Source organism: Gymnoscopelus braueri (genome assembly GCF_963280865.1).
Source record: "Gymnoscopelus braueri genome assembly, chromosome: 5".
In the NCBI taxonomy this organism is placed as follows: Eukaryota; Metazoa; Chordata; class Actinopteri; order Myctophiformes; family Myctophidae; genus Gymnoscopelus; species Gymnoscopelus braueri.
The window spans coordinates 25,994,747-26,019,826 of record NC_137606.1 but is presented as its reverse complement, the minus strand read 5'-3'; the positions used below and the strand labels follow the sequence as shown (position 1 = coordinate 26,019,826).

General features: G+C 41.6%; 2 protein-coding genes across 2 annotated transcripts; both read left to right on the top strand.

Moving 5' to 3' along the window:
- Positions 1-2,335: 2,335 nt before the first annotated feature.
- kpna4 (karyopherin alpha 4 (importin alpha 3)) lies at positions 2,336-18,531 on the top strand. Its single transcript, XM_080429480.1, has 17 exons — positions 2,336-2,555; positions 4,152-4,196; positions 4,380-4,469; positions 7,008-7,037; positions 7,196-7,248; positions 7,645-7,740; positions 8,680-8,765; positions 9,603-9,689; positions 9,810-9,979; positions 12,305-12,349; positions 13,273-13,404; positions 13,948-14,076; positions 14,676-14,780; positions 15,416-15,487; positions 15,744-15,906; positions 16,030-16,124; positions 16,250-18,531. The coding sequence occupies exons 1-17, from the start codon at positions 2,487-2,489 to the stop codon at positions 16,346-16,348; spliced, it is 1,566 nt and encodes a 521-aa protein (XP_080285606.1). The 5' UTR covers positions 2,336-2,486; the 3' UTR covers positions 16,349-18,531.
- Positions 18,532-21,811: 3,280 nt separating this feature from the next.
- Positions 21,812-24,946, top strand: trim59 (tripartite motif containing 59). The gene is made up of 5 exons (XM_080428170.1): positions 21,812-21,975; positions 22,279-22,537; positions 22,652-22,873; positions 23,034-23,243; positions 23,682-24,946. Exons 2-5 carry the CDS (start codon positions 22,289-22,291, stop codon positions 24,294-24,296), a joined length of 1,296 nt encoding a protein of 431 aa, XP_080284296.1. The 5' UTR covers positions 21,812-21,975; positions 22,279-22,288; the 3' UTR covers positions 24,297-24,946.
- Positions 24,947-25,080: the final 134 nt, after the last annotated feature.

Here is a 25,080-nt window from a genome sequence, read left to right as displayed (position 1 = left end):
AAATGGCAGGTGCTTCATGAGCTGTTAGGAAGAAAAACTGTCCAAGTTGGATTGTTAGAATCTAAGAAAGAAAAGTATTTTATTGATTTATTTGTTTTCTTTCATTGATGTTACCTGTTGGATTGTTTAGTCTAAAACATAATGGGAAGAATCAAAGAAAGAAAAGTATTTTATTGATTTATTTATTTGTTTTCTTTCATTTATGTTGCACTTGTAACTGCATTGTACAGTTTTGTTAAATCAGCAAATAAAATGTTAAAACTAAATGTTGGATGTTCATCCTTTTTCTTCTTTTCCTTCTTTTTTTTATAGCCAATTCGTTTTTTACCCCTTTTCTCCCCAATTTAGTCGTTATGCCAATTGATTCCTCCCCACACATTTCTGTGTTGTCACTGCTGTCGTATCCTACTGACTCACTCACCAATCGTGTTCGTGTAGACGCTCGACAAAGCCGGATGCACCACGGTGGATTTGAACCCACAACCTCTGTGGTGGTGTCCAGTGACTTTACCACCACCGATGTTCATCCTTATCATAGCAGACATGACTTCATTTCATTTCACACTTGGTCAATTAATTCCATTAATCTCTCTCTCTCTCCCTCTCTCGGTGATTATATATCACCCACTCTTGAGAATTGGGACAAATCATGTCCTACCAAAACATTTCAAATGATCATTTATTAACATACTAATTTAAAATAATTGATTTATATACATGAATTATTTATACAATGTTTTGGTCTGGTTTCCTTTCTTTTTTTTTACATCTAAACTTGCACTCTGCCAGAAAACACCCTTGTCTAAGACAAGGATTCACAACTTTATTTTTTGTTAAAAGCGTAACAAAAAACTAACCATGTGTACTGATAACATAGGCGAAAGAATGTACTATTAATATCAACTTTTTTTTCAACACACACACACACACACACACACACACACACACACACACACACACACACACACACACACACACACACACACACACACACACACACACACACACACACACACACTCAAGGCTAGGGCAAGTGCTACGAGCTGAAGTGGAGTTTGAAGAGGTGAATCTTCAGATTACGGCAAAAGATTTGGGAGTTCTAATTGCAATGGGGAGTTCATTCCATAGTTTGGTAGCCAGAAGGGAGAAGAGTTTGGGCTGGTTGAAGACCAAGCGTGCTGCTGCATTCTGGATAATTTGGAGAGGCTTAAGTGCACATGCTGGGAGGCCGGTAAAGGAGAGAGTTACAATAGTCAAGTTTTGATATGACTGATGCCTAGATAAGGAGCTGGGCTCCTTGGTGAGGAAGGGTCTAACCTTCGAATGTTATAGAGTGTGAATCTACAAGATCGAGTGACCGCTGTGATGTGGCTCTTGAATGAGAGCTGACTGACTGTCCAGGACAACACCAAGGTTCTTGGCTGTTGGAATCGAAGTCACCAGGGCGTTGTCTATGGAAATAGTTAGATCGTGCGTGGGGCAGAATTTAGCTGGGATGAAGAGAAGCTCAGTCTTGTCTGGGTTCAGCTTGAGGTGGAGAGAAGACATCCACTGTGAGATGTCAGCCAGACATGCAGTGATGCGCTCTTCCACCTGGGTGGCAGAGGGGGGGTAAGGATAGAAACAGTTGAGTGTCATCTGCGTAGCAGTGATAAAATAGATTGTGAGCAGAGATGTACACCAAGAGATTTGGTGTACAGGGAGAAACGGAGGGGGCCAAGTACAGATCCCTGGAACCCCGGTTCGGAGGGTGCGGGGGGAGGAGAGCAAACCTTTCCAAGAAAACTGGTAGGTCCGGTCGCACACATACATACATATATGTATATATATATACATATATATGTATATATATATATATACACACATATATATATATATATATATATATATATATATATATATATATATATATATATATATATATATATGCATATTCAGTGTGTGTGTACTGTGTACTGTATGTACACTGTAGGCCTATACACACACGTATAGGCCTACATATGTGCATATGTACACACACACACGCACGCACGCACGCACGCACGCACACACACACACACACACACACACACACACACACACACACACACACACACACACACATACACACATACATACACACATATATATATACATATATATATATATATTGATATTGATATATATATATATATATATATGTATATATATAGGTGTGTAGCGCGCCCTGGTGCTTGTTAGTAATAATGTATCAATGTCATGACCAGCAGACAGACAGACCAATGAGAGAAAAGGGGGAATTCCCCACCCATCTACGCCACAGCGAACGTACCGCCGGCATTCCTTCCCAGTATGCACCGCGGACACAGCAGCATAAAGTAGTCCGGGGAACCAAGAACAGGGAACCGGATCAGGGGAAGCGCAGCTCACTACGAGGCTTAAAAAACACAATTACGTGAAGTTAAATAAGAGCTATTGATTTGAACGCAACAAACAACATCGCAGACATGGCCGACAACGAGAAACTGGACAATCAGCGGCTGAAGAATTTCAAGAACAAGGGTCGTGATTTAGAGGTAAAGTATCGGGCGGATCTTTAGCGCTATTTTGCTTTTTTTTTTTTGCTCCGGGGGGCTTCATTTTATCATACTTCAACCGGGCGAGCCTTTCGTTTTCGTCAATAAATGACGCATTTGAGCCTTTCGTTTTCGTCAATAAATGACGCATTTGGAACTTTTTGCAATTAACGTCTTTATTTTGTCGAACCGAAAGGCTCGAACGACGAAGTGTATCATAAATGAGCCCGGGCCGGGTTTCTCTCTCTGTGACGTCGTTTCTAATTTCTTTCTACCCGACATGAAAGTTGGTCTGATCCGCAGCTGTAGCCCGGGTCGAGGCCCTCTGCTTCAACCCATCCTGAAACGATGTGAGATCAGGGGGTGTTTATTTGATCGCCAGGGTCGTTGGCGATCAAATAACACCCCAATCTCACGTCGTTTCTTTAAACAACACAAGGGGGAACGGGCCCCAAAGGCCTCAAACTTAACACGAACGTTGGCTCAGCCCTGGTAGCTTTAGCGGTGCTATTACGTCAGGCCCACAGGGAGGGAGGACCGTGCTAACGTTGCTGCTCAAGCATGTCATTTCACGGGATCCACCTCGGCCTTCTTTAGCCTCTCCCTCCCGCTGTAACTTATGATCATGTTGTAATTGTGTGCTTGATGCACTTGGACTTGACTTTCTTGAGATGTTGTTTAACTTGAGATGGATCTGATGCTTTATCGTTATGTAGCTACTTCGGATGCTAACGTTAGCCACTAAGCTCGCTGCTTTAGGGCTTGGTTTGGTTGGTGATGGTGCTGCTGGTTGCAGTTCCACCCATCCCCCGTCTTTCACACCAAAAACAATGGCGGAATCCAGCTAGCTAGCCTGTTAGCTACACACGGCTACCTGGGATTTTTCCTAAAATAGTCTCTTTACTGCACCGTTGTTAATACACTCCTTGATGGCACAACTAACGTTTTACAGCGAACATGGTTTATGGTCACGGTAACCTTAGCTAACATTAGATCGATAGGTTACACCGTGATCTTAGTTAATTAAGCACGTATTTGCTTCACTAGTTGATCCACTTGGTTCTCTAGTGAGGTACACGCCTAGGAAAACACATGAACACGATCAAGACGAGGAGTGTTTTCTTGTTCTAAGGCAAGACAAAATGTACGGTTAGCAAAGAAATTAAAGGCATACCGGTATGTCTAAACGGATGAATACGTATTTATCACAACAAATGTTTTCCTGTGCTTAAACTTATGAGCTGTCACTCAGGAATTTGAAACACGAATGGTATAGATTTGTATGTTTTCTGCACAATCACATTAGGCCAGTTCTAATTTTCTAGATTTGCATGATGAGATATTCATATCAGAAACGGGGAGGTTGTTATGTCGTTGTAAGCCAGTCACAGTAACCCAAGCTGAGGCATGTTCGAAGTTTGTTTAGTGCTGTCATAGGCTGTATGTGGGCTTGCTGATTTCAAATCCTAGGTACGAGCCGGAGGTGAATGGGAACCCCATGACCTCTTGCTGGTCCCCATATCAATGTCATTTAGTCTGGACATGTTTGCTTTCAGTGTCCAGTTGCTTGAATCTAACGTAATTTATCTCCAACAGACTATGAGAAGACAGAGGACTGAGGTGGTTGTGGAACTCCGCAAGGTAATTTCAAGTTCACTTATATTGTGCTATAAACTGAAATAAATTGTAGTCATTAATGAAGAGTCTGCTCTTTTGTTTTGATTACATATGCAGTAAGTAACCACTGGCTAATACGGTTGCAAGATCTTGACCGGAAAAAGGCACGTGTATAAAATGGACTCTTGCTTGCTCCTCTCTTCACAGAACAAAAGAGATGAACACCTTCTCAAGAGGAGGAATGTGCCCCACGAGGACATCTGTGACGACTCTGATGCTGATGGAGATTTCAGATCGGTATGTTTTCTTTGTGCCTAACCGCCTATGTTCCTGTTTACAGAAATGATTTCACCTTTGGACTCTGGTACTGGTGAAGCAGATAAGAACTTTTAATTGTCAGAGATACTGTCGCTGTGATGTCTCCTCAACTGACTTCACAATTCGTAGATTGTGGAAGCGGTGTAAACGGTCGGCATCGTTTTAATCATTTTCTTTTTCTTCTTTAAAAAAATAGTAATAATGGAATTATGTATCTGACAGTTCAGAATAAAATGTATTGTCACATAACGGGTGATTGAAATTAGTATTAGTATATACGGGTAAAAAGTAGCACTCCATCGTTAGGTCCACATAAGGTAGTCTGCATGCGGTAAAATCCACGTAAAGTTACTGAGGTAATCCAACATAAGGGAAAAAAACGAAACAACAAATACAGTAAAAGGAAAGTGTTCAGTGCTCAGGACCCCCCTGGGTGGCTCTGAACCGTTTTCTTCCCTTTTTTAGAGTCTGCATGAAACCTTGAGAACATAAGATTTTTAGAGAGGTTTAAGTGAACGTGTTTATTGTAGTTTTGGTGGGTGCTTTCATAATGAAAAGAAGCAATGTTAATTCTCTTTTCAGATATTATATAGGCCTGAGTGGTGGGGGCATGATAAGGCGGGTGTTGGTGGGGTCATGACAAGGGATGGCCATGGTTGCTGCTACATTAAGAGTTCTTCCTACACAACTAGAAAACTCAATTTTTACTTAACCAAACCTATATCCATAGATCTACGTTTGTCTACGTTCACCACTCTGGTACATCTCCTACATCTACATCTCCTATACACGAGTCTGTGGATTCGTCTGTACTTAAGTACAGTTTTAGACTTCATTACATGAATGATATATGATTGAGTACTATATTAACAATACAGGTAGTACAGTCAAAGGTTATGCTAAAAGGATAAAACAAAAAACCTCAGGGGCGTGTTTCCATTGTGGTCCATGAGCACTTGAAGATTTTAACTCTGCTTTTAACACATTGTTGATCATCATCAGACCAGGTATAGTTCTTGAGCTCATTGATTGATTGAATACTTATCTAAAAGTACAGAGGTACAGTTATACAATAATGCTAAAAGGATAACACAAAGCCCTGAGGGCTTGTTTCCTGTGTATTCAATTCATCAATACATATAAAGACATAGTATACAAGAGATCATCAATACTAGGCGCATTCAAAGTATACTTAAGAAAAACAGTGGGGGGTCATTTCTTTTGGCAAGCTAGAAGACTTGTCTAGGCCCAGTTGCAAATTGCAGACGGGTGCATCTGTAAAGTGCCAGCAAGGGAGATCAATCTGTCTGGTTCCGTAACAGGTTGCCAGGCTTCAGGCCTGTCATAATTATTACATAATCGCCGAATTACAACTTTTTGAATTTTTGCATAACCAATTATTTAGCATAACCATTATTTCCACTTTGTCCTGCTCTTTTAACACATTGATTGCTAAGATCAAGTTAACTTGATCTTTCAAATCCATCACTTGATTGCCAAGATCAAGTTAACTTGATCTAAAAAAAAACGATGTTTTAATTTATTTTTTATTTTTTATTTTAAATTTGACCCAACGATTTTTCGAAGATCTAGACTCCTATCCACTTCCTTAACTTAAAACTTAAAAATTCTGTATCTCGGCTCCTGAGTACTTTTTTTTTCTCAATAAAATCTCTGGCATAAAACTGCAAAAAATCTGAAATAATTCTGGCAGGCAATGTGTTAATAAAATCACCTTGTTGCCAGATTGATGTGGCCAGATAATGTCATGGTTTTTCCCTGCTTGGAAATAATCTACCCAAGGCCAGCCTGCCAGGAACATGATTGGTGTGGTGTGGATGACAAGGATATGGCCTGTTTTGACCATAGTGCATTGTCATATAGATTATTGGAACCTGTCATTGTCATTAATGTCTTTGTATATTTCAGCAGGCTTTGTGTATTAAGTTATTTGTCATATTTTCCCTGTTCCTAAAAGGCAAAGATTTTTTTTTGTCCCCATGTTCATTGAGAAAAAGACCATTAAATCATTAGTCACAATTATTTGTATGACAATCAACAACTAAAATGTCATGATCATGACACTTGTATAGGTTGGTTGGGGCACTTGTTCAACAAAGAAAAGAACTAGGAAGAGTAGCTTGTTCCTCTGCATGCCAGTGAAGCTCCTCACTGTCAGGTGAAAATAAGCAGCTGGCGATGTCATCAGTATTGGGACGAGACACATAGTTGTCTTCACCCTCCCACATGACCAACCAGTATTAACAGTGACGGGGGGAATTTGCATAATGATTAATTTGGGAGAAAAAAAAGAATTGTAAATGTGAACGAGAAGTACCGGCACAAGAGGTGTTGGTGCCACCGTGCATGGTTTGTCTGTCAGCCCTATTGATTTGTGTCTATGTATAATGATGTCGGACTGAAGCTATGAGTTTCAGTGAAGTTTGACACGACAAAAGTCTGACAAAATAGGCAGAGCCTGATTACTAACCAAATCTGACCTTATCTTTGTTTCAGCAAAACACCTCTCTTGAAGCAATAGTACAAGTAAGTTGGATATGTATGATTCAGTTTTTACATCATTCTCTGTGCAGTGCTTACATTTAGAGAAGATAAACACTGCAAACATAGTAATGGCATCCTCAATGCGACACATTGTAATGGCTGTGTTACTAACTATGTGCTATGGTGTTGTTTACTTTCAGAACGCCACCAGTGACAACCAGGGGGTGCAACTGAGTGCTGTTCAAGCTGCCAGGTAGGAACTCCCTCCCAAATGGACCCATAACACGTCACGTCTTGTATAGAGCTGTCTTATGAAACTTCATATCACAATTTGCGCCCGCTTGCAATTTTCAGTAGTCGGTGGAATTCAAAAGTTTTTCCTGTTCTGCTGAACATAAGTATAATGTTGTCAGTTGGACATTTGGGGCCTAGTCTGTAGCGGTGTGCCGTTACATTGTAGCTGGTGTTGTGTAACAAAGAGATTGTGTCCTCCATACAGTCACTCAAATGATTGCAAACGACCGCAGCATACACGCTTCAGATGCCTCACATATTCCTGTTTGATCTTGGTCCTCTGTGTTTATACCGTGTGTGTCAAAAGTATTATGAATTACAGTCTTACGTTTGATTTTGTTTCCTTTTTTTGTAGGAAGTTGTTATCTAGTGATCGTAACCCTCCTATAGATGACCTGATCAAATCTGGGATCCTTCCCATTCTGGTGCACTGCCTTGACAGAGATGACAAGTAAGTTTGTATACCCGAGCATGTAGGGCTGGGCAATAGATCAATGCTGTCCGACAGAAATGTTGCATCTTCATATTTCATCTTTTTATGTTTTGTAAATTAATGCCCTACTTTGTCATACAAGAGTGTCGCACAAAAGTAACAAAAATAGACAATATACATGCTCATGGTCAGTTTGTAGATAAAGGGAAAAAAAAGCAAAGTGGTTTAAGCCTGCCTGTGGGTTTTTATAAATATTTAACCATATAAAGTATTAACGAGCTTGTGACTAAATAATAACTACATTAGATCCATTGATTTTTTTTCTCCGTTTTAAAAAAAAAAGTAACAGTTTTAGACATACAAGGTTTCCACCAAACAGCGATATATATATATATATATATATATATATATATATATATATATATATATATATATATATATATATATATATATATTCTGGATATCTTCTACTAGGATTTGAGATATTGTCATATCTAAGTCGTTTCCTGGTCTTAAAGACTGCATTACAGTAAAGTGATGTAATTTTCTCAACTTGCCTGACTTTTTTGCCTTTACCCACTCACAGTAGTTATTATATAGGCAGCTTCATCAAAAATCTAATTTTCAAAATATTTACTGAATGCACTGATACACAATATTGTCACAATAATTTGCGATATCCGTGTATACATTTTCTCTTATGGAGTGTAGCAGAACCGGAGGTATTGAATTCTTTACCAGTCTTGTGACGTCGACTTAGTCTGTGCTTCAAAGTCATGTAGATGTGCTAGTGGGGCTTAGCTTGGCCTACATCGTAAAGTATGTTGCACAGTTATGCAAATGAGCTCCAATTTTCACCTTGCATGGGGTGACGGAACATAAATGACTCATCAGCAGCCTGTTTTTCTGCTGTATTTCCCCAATCTAACTATCGTGTCTTTCTGTTGTCCTCTGCAGCCCCTCTCTACAGTTTGAGGCAGCCTGGGCTTTGACCAATATAGCGTCGGGTACCTCCGAGCAGACCCAAGCTGTTGTTCAGTCCAGTAAGTACCACCTAACAGTACCAGTTTGTTGTCAAAGTATAATGATAATAATAAGCTTAAATTTACACAGGATCTTATACTGTACAAATTAACTAGAGTTGCAAATGGTGGAAAGAGTACCAATTTCTTGTCAAAGTAATAATGAACTTAAATTTACACTCAGGATTTTAAACTGTACAAATTCACTACTAGAGTTATAAATGGCGTAAAGATTATTTGGCTGGATAGCGTTGTTTTTGATAACTTGTGGCAGTGAATCTTGCCGCTTCTGTGACTCATTGTAAGAAAAGCTCATTCGGATATTAACACATTCCATGCCAGAGTTTAATCTCATAATGTACTCACCAGTGCCAGCGTTTTATTGTTGTTTTTTTGTTTTTATCATGTCGCCACAGACCTCGCTAAATAAGTTAAAAGTGCGCGTTCATTTGGTTCTAAACACACAGCGGATCCGTGAGAAACGTCCAGCGAAAACAGTTTCCAAATGCGAGCCGCCATCTTGAAGCTACAGCCGATACATGCTAAACAGTGATCAGCGAGGAGAAAAACAACAAACCGAGAAAATCGAGTTTTAAACAGGATCCCAGACAGGAAGCGGATACGATCGAAAAAACCGGAACCCGAATAATTCCGTTTCCGACCGAAAACCGGAAACGGAAATGGATCAAAAAAATTCGGAAAGTGCACCTTGGGCGATTAACATGGGAATCGGCGGTTCGCGTAGATCTACGCGACTGGCACGCTGCGGCTTTAAATAGGTTCGCGTAGATCTACGCGATTGGCATTCAATGTGTTAAGGGAGTAATCTAAATGATGCGATCTCATCTTTTCCTGTAGATGCTGTGCCTCTGTTCCTGAGGCTGCTTCACTCTCCTCACCAGAATGTTTGTGAGCAGGCTGTCTGGGCCCTGGGCAACATCATAGGTCAGTGGTTATTTCTGTATGTCCTGTTAAAATTAGGAGTTGATAAGTAGAATTTTCTCTTAATTGAAGTCACATCTCCCTTGTGTGTGTATCTTATATAACACGTTTTCACGCTTCTAGGCGATGGCCCCCAGTGCCGAGACTATGTGATCAGTTTGGGTGTTGTCAAGCCCCTGCTGTCATTCATTAGTCCATCCATTCCCATCACCTTCCTTCGCAATGTCACCTGGGTTATGGTCAACCTCTGCCGCCACAAGGACCCCCCACCGCCCATGGAGACTATTCAGGAGGTAGGAAACGGAGAGGCCAATACTTTTATTTTTGCTCCTTTCGCTTTTATTGTTTTTTATCTGTGTGATGTGCTGTTACCATTGCTTGTTTCTGGCTTTGTTTTGAAAGGTGCTCTATAAATAAAGGTTATTAGTATTATTAAGAACTAGTATTATTAATATTAAGATGAAAGAGTGGCTGGCCTGTGAGATAAATGCAGGGAATAATGGTTTTGCCAGTTCTCTGGAAGAATTTTCACTCCAGCATACACTTGGCATGACTGGGAGCCAGTGGCCAGGATTTGTATGCACTATACTAGGAACCATAGACAATAATGTATAGAAATGGTCTTATATTGGTCATGCAGCTTGGATATGTGTTTTGTGGTGGGATTTTAGGACCATATTGATGATGTCACATATCGATGCCAATCAGAAAGCAGCTTTTATTTGTATTTCAAGTGGAAAATGTGGCTTGAGCTTGCCTGGCAATTTTGTATTGTATGTGACCTAAATGGGTATAGTGGAGATTTTGTTGAGTGATAGATATTGATCCATTTCCCACACTACATATACCTTTGTACACATTAAATCCACTTTTGGAGCATTCTGAACGGTGCGGATATCATCACTTTTCTTTAGTAAAAGATTTTTATCCAGCACCTATTGCCATTTTATTTGGATGTGTGCATTTCTTAGACTGCATATAAAATAGGCTCTCTCACTCGAATTTTATAGAATGGATATTTATATAAAATGTCACTCAACAATAGTGAGGTGTTTGTTACACTACACTGTGCTGGACTGTACATCAGTGTGTGTGTGTGTGTGTGTGTGTGTGTGTGTGTGTCAAAGGTGAATAGGTGCCTCAGCCATTCTGTAGTGTGAAAGGTGAATACACGGCCTCACAGCCATTCTGTAGTGTGAAAGGTGAATACATTGCCTCAGAACCACCCAACATGTAAAAGCCGGCATTCTAGGCAGTAGTTTGGCTAGTGTGATTGGTCAGAAGTTCACAGGTTGGGTGTGATATGTTTAACCCATTAAGACCTGGAACGCATCTGTGTCACTTTAGAATTCTTTGGCTATTCAAAAATAGCAGATATACAAGCTCATTGCCGCGCTATGAGCTTGTAGATCTGCTATTTTTGAAGAATCGTGAAAATATTTTTTTTTTGTCCTAAGCGTGCGAAATGTATGGCAGATTTGTGGCGCTTTACCACGGCATGGTAGCAGCTCAAATTGACAACTCTCTTTTGGCACTTTCTTTTCCACTGCAGATGGTAACCCTTCGGTGTAGCTAGTTGTCATAGCGACGTCCAGCCGTCTGCAATAGCAGAGTGCTTAACACATTGAGTGCCAGGGGTTTTTTAAAACGGGGTACAGTCAGTGCCTGGATGTTTAACCATTTTTGAACCTTTTTCAAGTAGTCACAAAATATTTTCAGTGATCACAGTCCTCACGGTGATCCCCTCATTACACACACAGAGGTCTCGTACAATCGGGGGGAAAAACATTAAAAACATTCGGTAATCCGTTCCATAGTTGCAGCCAGTTGAAAATAGTCGAAAATAGTCCCAAAAAAAAGTACACAGGAGCCGAGATACAGGCTTTTGAAGTCATAAGTTAACCAGGAAGTGGATTAAAGTCTAAATCTTCGAAAAATGATATCTCCTGGTGCTGTGAAGGAAGAAAAAAAAAACGGTTATAACCGTTTTTGGCACACCTCGTTTGGATTATGAAAAACGGTCTGGACCGTTTTTGGCACTCAATGTGTTAAGAACAATTTGGTGACTTGTCCGGAAACTATCCATTTCACCCATACAGTCCAACAAAAGCAGTTTCTGACAACATTTAAGGCAAGAAATAGGCAATGCAGATGGTCTGTATAGTTTTTCATTGCAAATTTAACGTTAACTGTATTCGGAAGCTCCATGCCGTATAGGGGAGTCCGTTGTGACACAGGGACAACAGTAATTATGTTCTCTGACCAGTCGGTAGTCTGCAGTGTTATCAGGTCACCTTTTTGTTTTGGTATCGCCTCAGGTGGCTTGGAACCTCGACAGAGGTGATGCCAAAAAAGTATACCAGGCAGTTACTATCCACACATTTTTGCTGATGGAAAACCAAAAGAGTTGAGCTGATACTGTGCAGTGGGAAATGGGCAATAGTGCGCTATGCATTGGGGCTGCTGAAGGGGTATACATGGTGTTGTTCCGTCTTCATCCCGCTGTCTTTAAGCTATGATTAAGACTCCATTACAGCTGTCGAAATCCCATCAGTCTTTTAATTGAGATTTACATCCACTTGGTGACTGATCATCTTTCTCTCCCTCATTCCTTTCAGATCCTGCCAGCTCTCTGTGTGCTGATCCATCACACCGATGTCAGTGTAAGTACACTGTCTGCATAAAATGTACATCTGTTATTAATCATCTAGTGACGCCTCACTGGTAGGAATCACTTGAGTGAGCATGAGCTGATTTAACAAAGTGTCACAGAATACAGTTCGGTAGTAGTGTTTGGTATAGATTTTTCCATAGTTACGATATTTCAGTAAGAAAATATAGAGTTTGACAATATTATCCAAAATGTAAATGCAAAAATGTATGGATTCTGCAGAAATAGGTCCACATATGGTGAATTATGTTGATGATCAGCAAAGATTGCAGATGTACAAGCTCACAAGATGGATCCATCGATTGGCAATCGATTGGCAACAATCAGGAAATAGGCTACTGTACGTTTACACAGAAGATATTTCAGTAATCCATTTTAGGCCGGTGTCGCTCACCGAAAATAGTGCATGACATTGATGCTGGATTACCGTAATTTTCGCACTATAAGCCGCACCTGAATATAAGCCGCAGCAGCTAAATTGAATCATTTGTACATATACAAGCCGCACTGGACTATAAGCCGCGGGTGTAAAATCCATAGATTTAGGAGGTCCCCTAGTGGCCGTTAGCTGTAAAAATCCATAGATAAGCCGCACCGTTATAAGCCGCAGGGTCGAAAAATGGGAAAAAAGTCGCGGCTTATAGTCCGAAATTTACGGTATTTTTCAAGCTTGTGTTGGAATTCAACAGTCAGACACTGGCATGGAATGGCTTCAATACATTTAGAGCTGCTTAATTTTTTCCAGAGGTATAGGAATAATTATGAGTAGTTTTTTCATCTTTTCAAAAGGTATAGGAATATTTTGGAGTAGTCTTAAAAACATTATACAGAGGTATAGGATCATTTTGGAGTAGGCTCTTAATTTTTCCTGAGCTGTAGATCAGATCTTTTGTGACCCATGCTTGCTTCTTCCAGATCCTGGTGGACACCGTGTGGGCTCTGTCTTACCTGACAGATGCTGGAAATGAACAGATCCAGATGGTCATTGACTCTGGCATCGTTCCTCACCTGGTACCCCTGCTGAGCCACCAGGAGGTCAAAGTCCAGGTATGGAAGGACTTAATCATAATGAATTTCATGCTCGACTTCCTACAGGTGCCAAACAGAAAAGAGATGTGTTGTTGAAGATGAGCCATTAGATTAGGCCAGGATGGTAATGGAATAAAAAGTGATAAAATGTCAGTAAAGCAATAAATTGACCCACAACAAACATTATTGCAGGTGGTGCCCTACAGGTTAAAACCTACTTAAACCCTGTATGTACTTAGTTGACTGGGCTCCCCCATGGGTCTACTATACTTGATCCTCTCCTTTTTCTCTCTACACCAAATCTCTTTGCCATAAATAGCCGATCAACAAACGCACAACACTGTGAGCTTGAAGATCTGCTATTTTCACGGATGTTCTCTTATTATGACATACCCAGTTTAGGAACGCCAGGGTTCAACGTTGTTAAAAGGCAGAGGTACTGCCACTACAAGACAAGTGAAAAAGATGGGTTACACAGACGAGCATGGCAACACTGAAAGAATACCTGTTTGTATGCGTTTTGTGTATTATACTAATAGTACTTTCTTTCACTTCATCCAGACTGCTGCACTGAGGGCAGTAGGGAACATAGTGACCGGCACAGATGAACAGACTCAGGTTGTGCTCAACTGCGATGCACTCAGCCACTTCCCCTCTCTCCTCACACACCCCAAGGAGAAAATCAACAAGGTAAATGCGCCCTCGTCTTTTTCCTCCCTCCAACGCATGCACAACCTGTTCTTTGAAGCAGCAGGAAGACTGAGCTATTTGGAAGTGATGAAACCAGAGACTGGGTACTGGTGCGAATGTCGTGCGAATGGTTTCAGTTGGGGCAGACAGCTAGTGTTAGGTACTTCACACATCGAGGAACCAGACGGAGAAGAAGAAAAGAAGAAATCCTGCATCTTCCGTTAATTGTAGTCAGTGAGATGGTGGGGTGGTGGGTGGGGTAGTCTGTATGAGTGTCTGAATGTGTGATACCACTGGGTGGTGGCCAGAGGGCGCTGAAGACCCATGGGTCTCTGCTGACATCGGAGTGCATCTGAGGCCCGTCGCTGAAAAAGCCAGAGGCTCCTATGCTCAGGTGACCTGGCCAATGATTAGAGCCTCAAGATTGCCCTCACCCCACCCACAGTCCCTTCTCTAAGGGGTCCAGACCCTCGGGGACGGACCCCTAGAATCTGATCCAGCTCAGGCACTTAAACATACCAGGAAAACCTGTTTCAGTCATACACTGAATGCAGTACAAGTGATTTGTGTATCTGTATTCTCTTCCTCCTATCCTGTAGGAGGCAGTGTGGTTCCTCTCCAACATCACAGCAGGCAACCAGCAGCAGGTGCAGGCGGTCATTGATGCCAAGCTTGTGCCCATGATCATCCACCTGCTTGACAAGGTGTGTGTCTGTCTTATCTTTACTTTTCTCACAAAAGAGCAATAAAATCCTGTTTATTTCAGCATACATACAGGCATGTACACTGAAACATGATACATTGCTTTAAGATCTATATTGCAGAGTGCAGACTTTATTTTTTCAGATTATTTTATCCTGTACCTGCTCTACGGCTATGCAATGACAATTAACTTCTATCTACATTTTTGATGTGCGTGTTCTATTGATTTCGACAATGCATGTACTTTGTCTAGTAACTCTTCGCCTGCCAGGAATAAATTGAGGAATTGTTCTCGTCATTTGCAGTCTGCACCTTAGCAAAATATGACTATTGGCAGTCAAAGAGTTAATAGCTGCAGTCATATATCGCACATGAATATATTTTTTAATATATAATATAATATACAATATACTTTATTTTGTTTCCATTTTCTCAGTCATTAAACTTTCCTCCTTTGTGCTTTGAAATGTATTAAAACGCAACAATAGCATAACTTGGACAAATAAAGGTGCCATAAAGTTCAATGTTGGACTAGATTTTCATGCCGAAATGAATGAAATCTAATGGCTTCCTTGAAAACCAAACCACCAGTTTGACAGCAATGTGGATGGCTAATTTTGAATGAATCTCTTCCCAGGGAGACTTTGGTACTCAGAAGGAAGCAGCCTGGGCTATCAGCAACCTGACAATAAGCGGGAGAAAAGACCAGGTATAACTGTCCCTCACATCCACCCCTGTCCTGGACACTTATTCTCATTTCTTTGTAACCTAGTACTCCATCTCCATGCTTTTACTGTAACCTTTCTGCTCCATTCTCATCTGGCCTTTTCCCTTACCTCACACCATGACTCACATCTTTCAAAAGTAGTCATGCTCAAAATGAGGACACCACCATGCCAGGTTACAAGTCGCTACTTGCATGGCAAATGATTGATCTCTGCATGTGTACTCCTCACTTGCAATAGGTGGCGCACCTGATTGAGAAGAAGGTAATCCCTCCATTCTGCAACCTGCTGACGGTGAAGGATGCCCAGGTGGTGCAGGTGGTCTTGGACGGCCTCAGCAACATCCTCAAGATGGCTGACGATGAGGCGGAAACCATTGCAAACCTGATTGAGGAGTGTGGCGGTGAGTTGGACCATCTGGTTCCCTCTTAGGATTTAGCTGTGTGCGTATTATGGCATTTCATCTTCTTTCTGAAGAACTGAAAAGCATGTGCAGTATATTTTAAATGCATTTTCTTTTTCTCAGGTTTGGAGAAGGTGGAACAGCTGCAGAATCATGAAAATGAGGACATCTATAAATTGGCCTATGAAATTATTGATCAGTTCTTCTCATCTGATGATGTAAGTTACAGTTCAACAATAAGATATATTGGAAAACACCCGACACATTTGAGATGAAGTCCTTTATACTCTATTTTAGGTTTTATTAACTATAGTATGATAATGCATTATAATGTCTTATTCAGATTGATGAAGACACCAGCCTGGTTCCAGAGGCCATCCAGGGTGGGACTTATGGCTTTAACTCCTCCACCAACGTGCCAGCTGAGGGATTCCAGTTCTAGAAGGCATCTGGGGGTATTCTGGAGTTTTGTTCGTGATGCAGCACTCTGTTCAACATAAAAAATTAGGAGAGAAAGAGAGAGAGAAAGAGAGTGTGAGAGAAATTAGATCCATTGTGCTTGGCTCGTGGGATCCATGGCTGCATCTTATCTGAAAGAAAAATGTGTGGATTTCATTTGGAATTCCGGGGGAACCAGCCCAAATGAAGTTTGAGATGGCGAGTGGGTGCGAGTGAGAATGAGTGGCTACATGTTGCAAAAAAGCTAAACATCTACATCGAATGCGTTGAGACATGCCGACATAACTTCTGCGTTATTGGAGCTGTCTACTAAAAACTGAAAACTATTTCAAATGACAACAAAATAGTCGATGTCTGCCCGGGGAGAACCAAGGACATCCAAAAAGTCAAGAAACCTCGAAATGTCATGATATGACGAACACAACAGAAAACAACGAAAACCGTAATTGCGAACTAAGCCGAACCATATCACAATTTCCACGGTCCTCCGACCAGAGAGGGCGCCACCCTCAATGTGCCCCTCCCCCAATCGGCCACGCTATCAGACATGTGTGTGAATGGACCCATTGTGTATGAATGTCTGGACTCAGTGCTGAGGAGCCAGGTTCATCTCCTCCAACCAGAGGCCCCGACGGGGCATCTCCCTCGCCCCCCCCCTCCCCCTCCGATGGACGGGGCCAGGAGTCCAGCTGCGCGTGTCGCATGTGCGAGAGAATGGACGGATGAGTGCTGTGTGCTTGTCTGCGTGCGTGACTGGGAAGTGTGCAAGACTGGATGAGAACGCATGCAGAGGGGGAAAAAAAAAAAATACAACGGAAGAGAAACAAAATCAAGAAACGCATACGTAGGAGAGAGCCTCTGCCTTGAAAGCGGAGCAGCTCTACAAATCCCTGAAAGGAAGAACTTTGGATATGACAAAATCGATGTCATTGTCATCACAAGGATTTTTTTTATTTTATTAAGTTAGTATTAATTGACACTGGACAATGCTATTGGCAGGCATGGAGCAGCGGTGAATTGTATTAAGATGCATTTGGTGGCTTTTGGGCTTTCTTTTTGCCTCCAGTGTGTTCCTTTTATTTTTTTTATTTTCAGCTTTTAGTTTCATTGCTTGTGTAAAGGTGATTGACATGGATCATATTCCCACCCTCGCTCCAGAACCCTAACCTACAAACCAGACATGGGCCCGACGCTGTGAAATTGACATCATCACTATTATCAACCAAATGTCTCGAGTATTCCCCTTGATGGATTTCATGTTATTGAATTTTACTTCAATTACAGCAAAATCACTGCTTTGCGATATTTGTTGCCATAGCTTTGACTTATCACATGGGGAAATGAGAACGGCCATTTTACGTAGGTTTGTGATTCCTAACCTTTGCATGTAATAAACTATAGCACAGTTCATTTTTAGGATATTTTAGTTTCAGTAGACTGTGTACACAGTGTATAATTTTCATTTTTAAGTAAAACTGTGCTGTTTAAATGTTACATGTCTCCTGTTCCCTTCCCCTTTACTAGTTTCCTATCTGAACAGTTTTGCACATGTACTGCAAAGTGAGGCCTGAAGCCTTTCTGGAACTGTTGGCTGGTTTCATAGGCCTGCCAGCAAACTCTACAATATGCATCAATCAGCCACAATCTTTGTTTATCTAGAGTAATTCATTGACGCTTTCTAGGTATACTTCAGAAAATTTAAACGTTATCGAAGATTTTTTTTCTTCCTAGGAGCAGAAAGAGTACCTGCTTCTTTAATCTATGCTAGGCTAAAGGGGAAATTTGACCCTCTCCAGGTTAATGTGAAGGGTTCCCATCATACTGACCTAGAGTTACCCTTCCTGTTTGCTCCTTTTAAAAACAAGTTTGCTGTACCTTGCAAGTCCTTTGTCCCACACTCCCTGCCCTCTTATACCACTTAGGTGTCCAACCTTACCTTCTCCCATCTTATTTGTGTTAACTTCAAAACACTGTAGTAATGGATTACACTTGTGGTCATAACCTTCTGTTGAACATAGGGTTTTTTTTTTTTTGCAGCATTCCTTGTTAGCAAAGAGGTTTCAAAACTAAAATTATGAATCTGAAGAAAAGGAGGTTTGCTAAACCTGTTGGAGATAGACTACAGGACAGGTTGTCTTTGAAAATAAATAGTGAAACCCAAATCGAGAGGACTGTGTATGCGTGTTTTGTTCTACATTGTATTATTCTATATCCTAAACATTTGGCAGTGTCCTACAAATGTGAACCACATTTTTGCTGGCTGCCAACAAACACCGGCTTCGGATGCTGTCAATGCACTGAATGGGACATTATCACGTTTAATCAGTATTGATTGGTCTAAGTAGGTGAGATACTGACCTACCAACGGGGCTCAGTAGGTGTTTTGTCATTATTCTGTGGGTTGATGAAGTTTGGGCAAACGCTCACCCCAAAGATTTACGATTATGTGCCTATCGGTACATAACTCGGACGGCGCTGAGTCGGCTCAAGCGAACGTTGCAACGTTCGGCATGGCAACTCGCTCGACTTAAGCTCACTCGGTGGTGCCTACTTAGACCAATCAATAGTTTGATTAAACATGGGTAGGTCAGTATCTCATTTTATACTTTGGCAATTCAAAAATAGCAGATATACAAGCTCATAGCGTGCCGCATTATGAACTTGTAGATTTGCAATTTTTTAAAATCATACATTTGTGCAAATCTTTGAATCTTTTAAAGCGAACATATTTTAACTCAAATCTTTGCTTGTGGGGGTCGGACGTCCCTGGAACAAAACGTTTGAGATGGGGTATCCGCAGCCAAATATAGTTTTGGGGGTCCTTGACATGAAAAAGTTTGCGAACCACCGACATGGAAAACATGGGATTTAGAAGACATTTGTACATTAGAATCAGCCTCGGGTCTTAATGGGTTTTTGCCAAAATGACTCTGGTCCTGTACAAATGAGAGGAGGGAGGGAGCATAGAGTTATGGAGGAACATTTTGTCGTTGCCTCGAGCTGGACTTGTATTCAAATTCACCTTGGCATATGATTGGTCGAACATATTTGTTTATACGCATGCGCAGGGGCACAAAAGCGGTTTAGAGCAGCTCCAGTGTTGCCATATCCGCTTATTATAAGCGACCGTGGCCTTGTTTTTCTGTGAAGTTGCTTGTAAATATTAGAGGTTGCGGTTTTTTGGGCTTGTTTCTAAAGTGTAGTTGCTTATTTTGGGCTTGCTGTGTAATGTTGTTTAAACCAGTGGTTCTTAAACGGTTTCATGTCAATTAATGGATTTGTCCGCAGACCCCCATCTGAAACAAATTTGTGCCAGGGACCCCCACATAAGATTTGTGTTAAAATGTTTCGAAAATATTCCACATTTTTCACATCTTAAAGATGTTTTTGAAAATAGATCTACAAGCGTTGTGAGCTTGTATATTTGCTATTTTCAAAGGACTCATGTAGCCTGCTACTAGTCGCATCTTTTGGGCTTGTTTTCATAGACCCTGGTTGCTTGTTTCTCTCGCAAAACTTGCCAACCCTGCTTATAGTTTGGAAGGAATGTTTGTTTGGAATGAAACAGAGAAGCGAGAAGAGGAGCTCCTCCGTCCAGACGGTGAGTTTGTGTTAATAAACCAACACATGGTATAGTAGGAACAGTCTTTAGATGCAATAAGATAGTCAAATATTACAGCACCACTGTGGTGGTTTAAAACAATATATATCTTTTTTTGTACAGCTAGTTAGACTTTAAAGAGCAGCCACATGTTATTGCCTTATTGTTGCCGTATAATGCTGGTAGATGATTAGCTCCATGAAGAACCTCTCACTCCGCTATACAGCTCCGAGATGAGGTTCTATGTCGTTCACATCCAGGATCGGTGGAACGTCCGCCAAGGCTCAGCTGTTTACCCTTTTGTATACATCGTATCCCAAAACTAATGGTAGATTCCAAACCGCACGGATGTTTAAGGTTTAGTCGGCTGCATAATATTTTAGGTCGGCAGCGAAACTACCCGTTTAAATTGCTTATTTAGTCAGCCTGTGGCCATGTTTCCCATTGTAGCCAAACCGGGAGCAGTACTGGCAGCGGACGTAGGGGGGGTTTTCCGGGTTGAATGGGAAACATGGCCACAGGCTGACTAAATAAGCGATTTAAACGGGTAGTTTCGCTGCCGACCTAACATATTATGCAGCCGACCAAACCTTAAACATCCGTGCGGTTTGGAATCTACCATTAGTTTTGGGATACGATGTATACAAAAGGGTAAACAGCGGACGTTCCACCGATCCTGGATGAGAACAACATAGAACCTCATCTCGGAGCTGTATAGCGGAGTGAGAGGTTCTTTATGGAGCTGATCAATAACTGTGTGTGTGTGTGAGAGGATAGGATTGATCTGTTTACTGAAGACAAAAGGAAGACGTTATACCATTTAGCTTAACATTGAAACGTGAGATTTATTGTCCGTGTTGGTTTTTAATCCAGAAATCGACCACGTATGTTTGTGTCGTTCTTCTGTGAAATGTAATGGGGTTATGCTGCTGAAGCATCATCCTTCAGTGTTTACGTCCTTTATGGTTGTCTCTACACCAAATCTCTTCGCTAAAAAATAGCCTATTTACAAGCTCACAACGTACAGTAGATCTCCTTTTAGCTAATGTTCACCCCTAGAATATGGACGTGGGGTTCAGGTGGTTAAACCAACCAATCCTCTCGGTTCACCTGAGCGTTTTTTTGCTCACGTTCAGTTTGCGTTATACGTGTTTGTCACCTGCTTGAATCTGGGCGCCAAAGAGCTACCAGTTTAAAGCTAGATCAGGTTCTGGGACAGTTGAATAATGGCCTGTCCTATCAACACAAGTGTTGTTATGTGTGAGCCTGGCATAAGGCCTCCCATTGTCACTGTGGAGCAGCCTGTAACTGGAGGAGAGGACTCATAACACCGAGGACAACGGTATAATAAGCCGTGGTCCTGTAACTGGAGCTTGCTTGTTTTGGTCAGTTCTCTTATTTTCTGTACACACACACATCTGCTTCTCTTCACACATGCAACTAGATTTGGAGGATTCACTGTGGCATTGGTGTCTCATTCAAGTGTAACTGAGAGAAATGACTGCAAAGCAGAAGGCCCGCAACACTCCAGGTTTAATAAAAGGTCTTAAGGTGCACGTCTCAACAATGTCATAAAAGTAAGGAAATAGCCAGCACCCAATGAATGTCCTTTTCACTTTTTATTTACCTCTCACGAACTGTCCGTGAGAGGTAAATAAAAGACCATGTGAAAAGCTATCCTTACTTTTACGTCTGTTTCAAGTATCCTACCAGAAAAAGGCACCTGCACATCAGTTGTGTACTAACTGATGTTAAGTGAATATAGACTGGTAAAGCAGCCAGTCTGCTGTGATGTACTGTAGGTAGAGACAGGGTGATAATTGTTTTGCCCTGCTTTCAGCCTGTAGGATATAGATGGAGGGATAGAAAACTGCTCATCATTGTCACGTTGCACAGACTGAAATACCTTGTAGTACTGACATGGGTAGCATAATTTTATGCAGCAAAAGAACAACCCGCTGCTCTTCTAAAAATAGATAATGGAGTGGACATTGCATGTTGGTGTGAAGGTACTGTACGCAGCTGAGTGAATCATTTAAATTAAAGTTACACCATTTTGTATTCAGTTTGTGTCTGAACGTTGTGTGCATGATCATTTGACTTGGCTTTATGTATGCCATTTTTTCACTCATCAGATGAATGTCACATTCATCTGATGAGTGAAAAACTGGCATACTGGCATACATAAAGTAACATTATTAATTATATGACTTAACACATTATGTGTTAAGTCATATAATTAATAATGTAATTCCTTTACAGGTGGAGCAGGATAAGGAATGTGTTGAACCGTTTGCTTGCTTGGTTTTCAGTTTCTCCACCATGGATACCTTGGAGGAAGACCTGACATGCTCGGTATGCTACTCCTTGTTCTCTGACCCACGTGTCCTGCCCTGCTCGCACACTTTCTGCAAGACGTGCCTGGACAGTGTGCTTCAGGTCTCTACCAACTTCTGGCGTCCACTCAGACTCCCGCTGAAATGCCCCAACTGTCGCAACGTGGTCGAGCTGCCCCCAATGGGCGTAGACGCTCTGCCCATTAATGTATCTCTTCGTGCCATCATCGAAAAAGTAGGAAATATATGGACCGTTATCATTTCGTTCTGCCAATTAAAGTGTTGCAAGTACCTCAGGCACATGTGTTTGGTCTTAATGTCTACGCATTTGTCTGCTCATCTGTCTCAGTACCAAAAGGACTACCAGCCGCAGCCCCCATCTTGTCCAGACCACCCCAGGCAGCCCCTGAATGTGTACTGTGTCCAGGACCGCCAGCTGATCTGTGGGCTTTGTCTGACCACAGGGCAGCATCATGGACACCCCATAGATGACCTGCAGGCTGCTTTCATCAGAGAAAAAGAGACCCCTGCATGTCTGCTGGCTAGACTGTCAGACCAGCGATGGACTCATGTGAGGCCACCTCTCAATGTGCACGATTTGACTCTGGGAAAGTCAGCTTGAAACATGGCCTTTACTTTGTTCTGTCTGTCAAAATGCTACTTATGAAAAGGAAAAGTTGAAACATATTTGTGCTGCATCTTCAGTCAGCTTTTCTGTCTTCTGTGTCTAGGTATGTGAGCTGGGAGAGCAGCTGGAGCAGGAGAAGGCTCGTTGTGAAGGCTTGGTGAGGAAGGACCGGCTGGCTGTGGATCAGTTCTTTCATAGGCTAGAAGTGGCATTGGCCAAGAAGAGAGATGCCTACTTGGGGGTTCTGGATGATGCCAGTACAGAGGTCTCCCAGGTTTACAATCCTCTCATCAATAGGATAAAGGAGATACAGGTGTGTGTGACAAGCTGTGGCTCATGACTGTGTACATTTTAAAGTGGGATTGATTGAGGAGTTATGAGTTTTGTCTGTGCTTGACATACATTGTGACATGGCCTGTACTGGTGAACAAATTAGGTTTCTTTATCCTCCATGTAAAAATACACATAGCTAAATTAATATATAAAAATTGCACCTTGTATGGTCAAGCATCTGTGCGAACACAATTGTCCAAAACATACTGTCTAGTGTCTTGTATCAAAAATCTTGTTTTTAGTGTTGGTCGGTAGCAATATGTCTTAATGAAATTATTATTTTCAGGCCTTGTGACAATAAAAAATATCATTTTAAGATTTTGGATTGATTGGATGTATATCCCACCTTCAATGTTCGTTTATCCTATTTCAGTAGCTAAAGTAAACCATAGTACTGATGATTATTCCATGCCATCAGGAGGAACAATTGGAGCTGGTAACCTTTGGCTCATCTGTGGAGGAGGAGGACTCTCCCCTGGTCTTTTTGGAGAAGGTACATCTGTTGAGAGAGAGGGTGGAGGCAATCGTCAAAGCGCCTCTGCCCTCTGTCATATCCCTATCTATCACACCCCGTGCAGCAGAGTATCTTCAACAGCAGTGGCCTGCCGTGACCATAGGCGGGCTGGAGGAGGGTCCCATTCCAAGGGTGTGCTGCTGTGCTAAACCAAGTCCTTGGAAGGCCATTCAAGAAGCTGAGGCCAGGGAGGGCCTGCCTGAGACCTGCTCCCAGGATCTGTGGATTCAGCTACAGCCTACACCTGCAGTGGTTCTCCTGGGGCTTTTGCTGCTCATGGTGGCTCTGTGGTTCAACCCTATAGGGGGAGCATCCCTGGCGTTCTCTTTGCTCTCTCAGTTCGGACAGTTGGTTCATGGCCTGAGTACAGACCTGACCACTACCATTTGGGAGATGGCAGGGTTACTTTACACAGAGATGGGTGACGCAGTGAAGAGATGGAGCTCAATCTTCTTCACACTGGGGTGTAATGCCTACCAGCAGTTGACTCTCCTCTATAACAACCTAAGCTTAACTTAACAGAGACCCAAGCTGGCTCTGAGACCATCAGCCTGTAATTTCCACTGAGAAAGCTTCACCATTTAATTGAGGACAAACCCACCATGCCTTGGAATACAGGCAACATCAGCAATGTGTATAGGAATAAGCTTTTTGTGAATTATCAAATGAAAAATTAAGAATTCATACAGACATTTTTATTAAACAAAAAAGAAACAAGGTAGAAAAAGCTGTCAATATACAAATGAGATTGTTCTACAAAGTGCAATACCGGTATTTGAAAATCTCACTTATGTTGAGCCTTCAACCATTATGCCAAGTCTAACCTCATTGTTACTTATTGGTTTCATTGCAGGCGACTTATACTAACTTACCCTATGCCTTAACGGTTTTATCTGTGTAACACTTGGTTTACACTAACTGCAGAACATTTTATAAGCTGGTGCTGCAGGCAACAGAAATTGATACTAACACCATTGTAGCTATTCCAAATATTTTCTACACTTCAATGTTTGTATAAAAAGTTATTTACAATAAATGTTCCAGTAGGTATATTTTGTAGCGCTTGTTTTGGGGCAAGGTACACAAGCCACAATTTGGGTTCTGAGGCAGCTCATGTTAGCTATGAGCTAGTAGAAGGTAACGTAAACTCCCTTGGCTCTGTGTGGCGTTTACTAGTGCTTGCTAAATATTTCTTGGCAGTGTGAAACTCATGAGCACTACTTGCTGAGGCCTCACAGATGTGCTACTCATTTAGACAGTAGGAGCCATAATTAAATCTTGAGGAAAACAAATAGCAATTTAT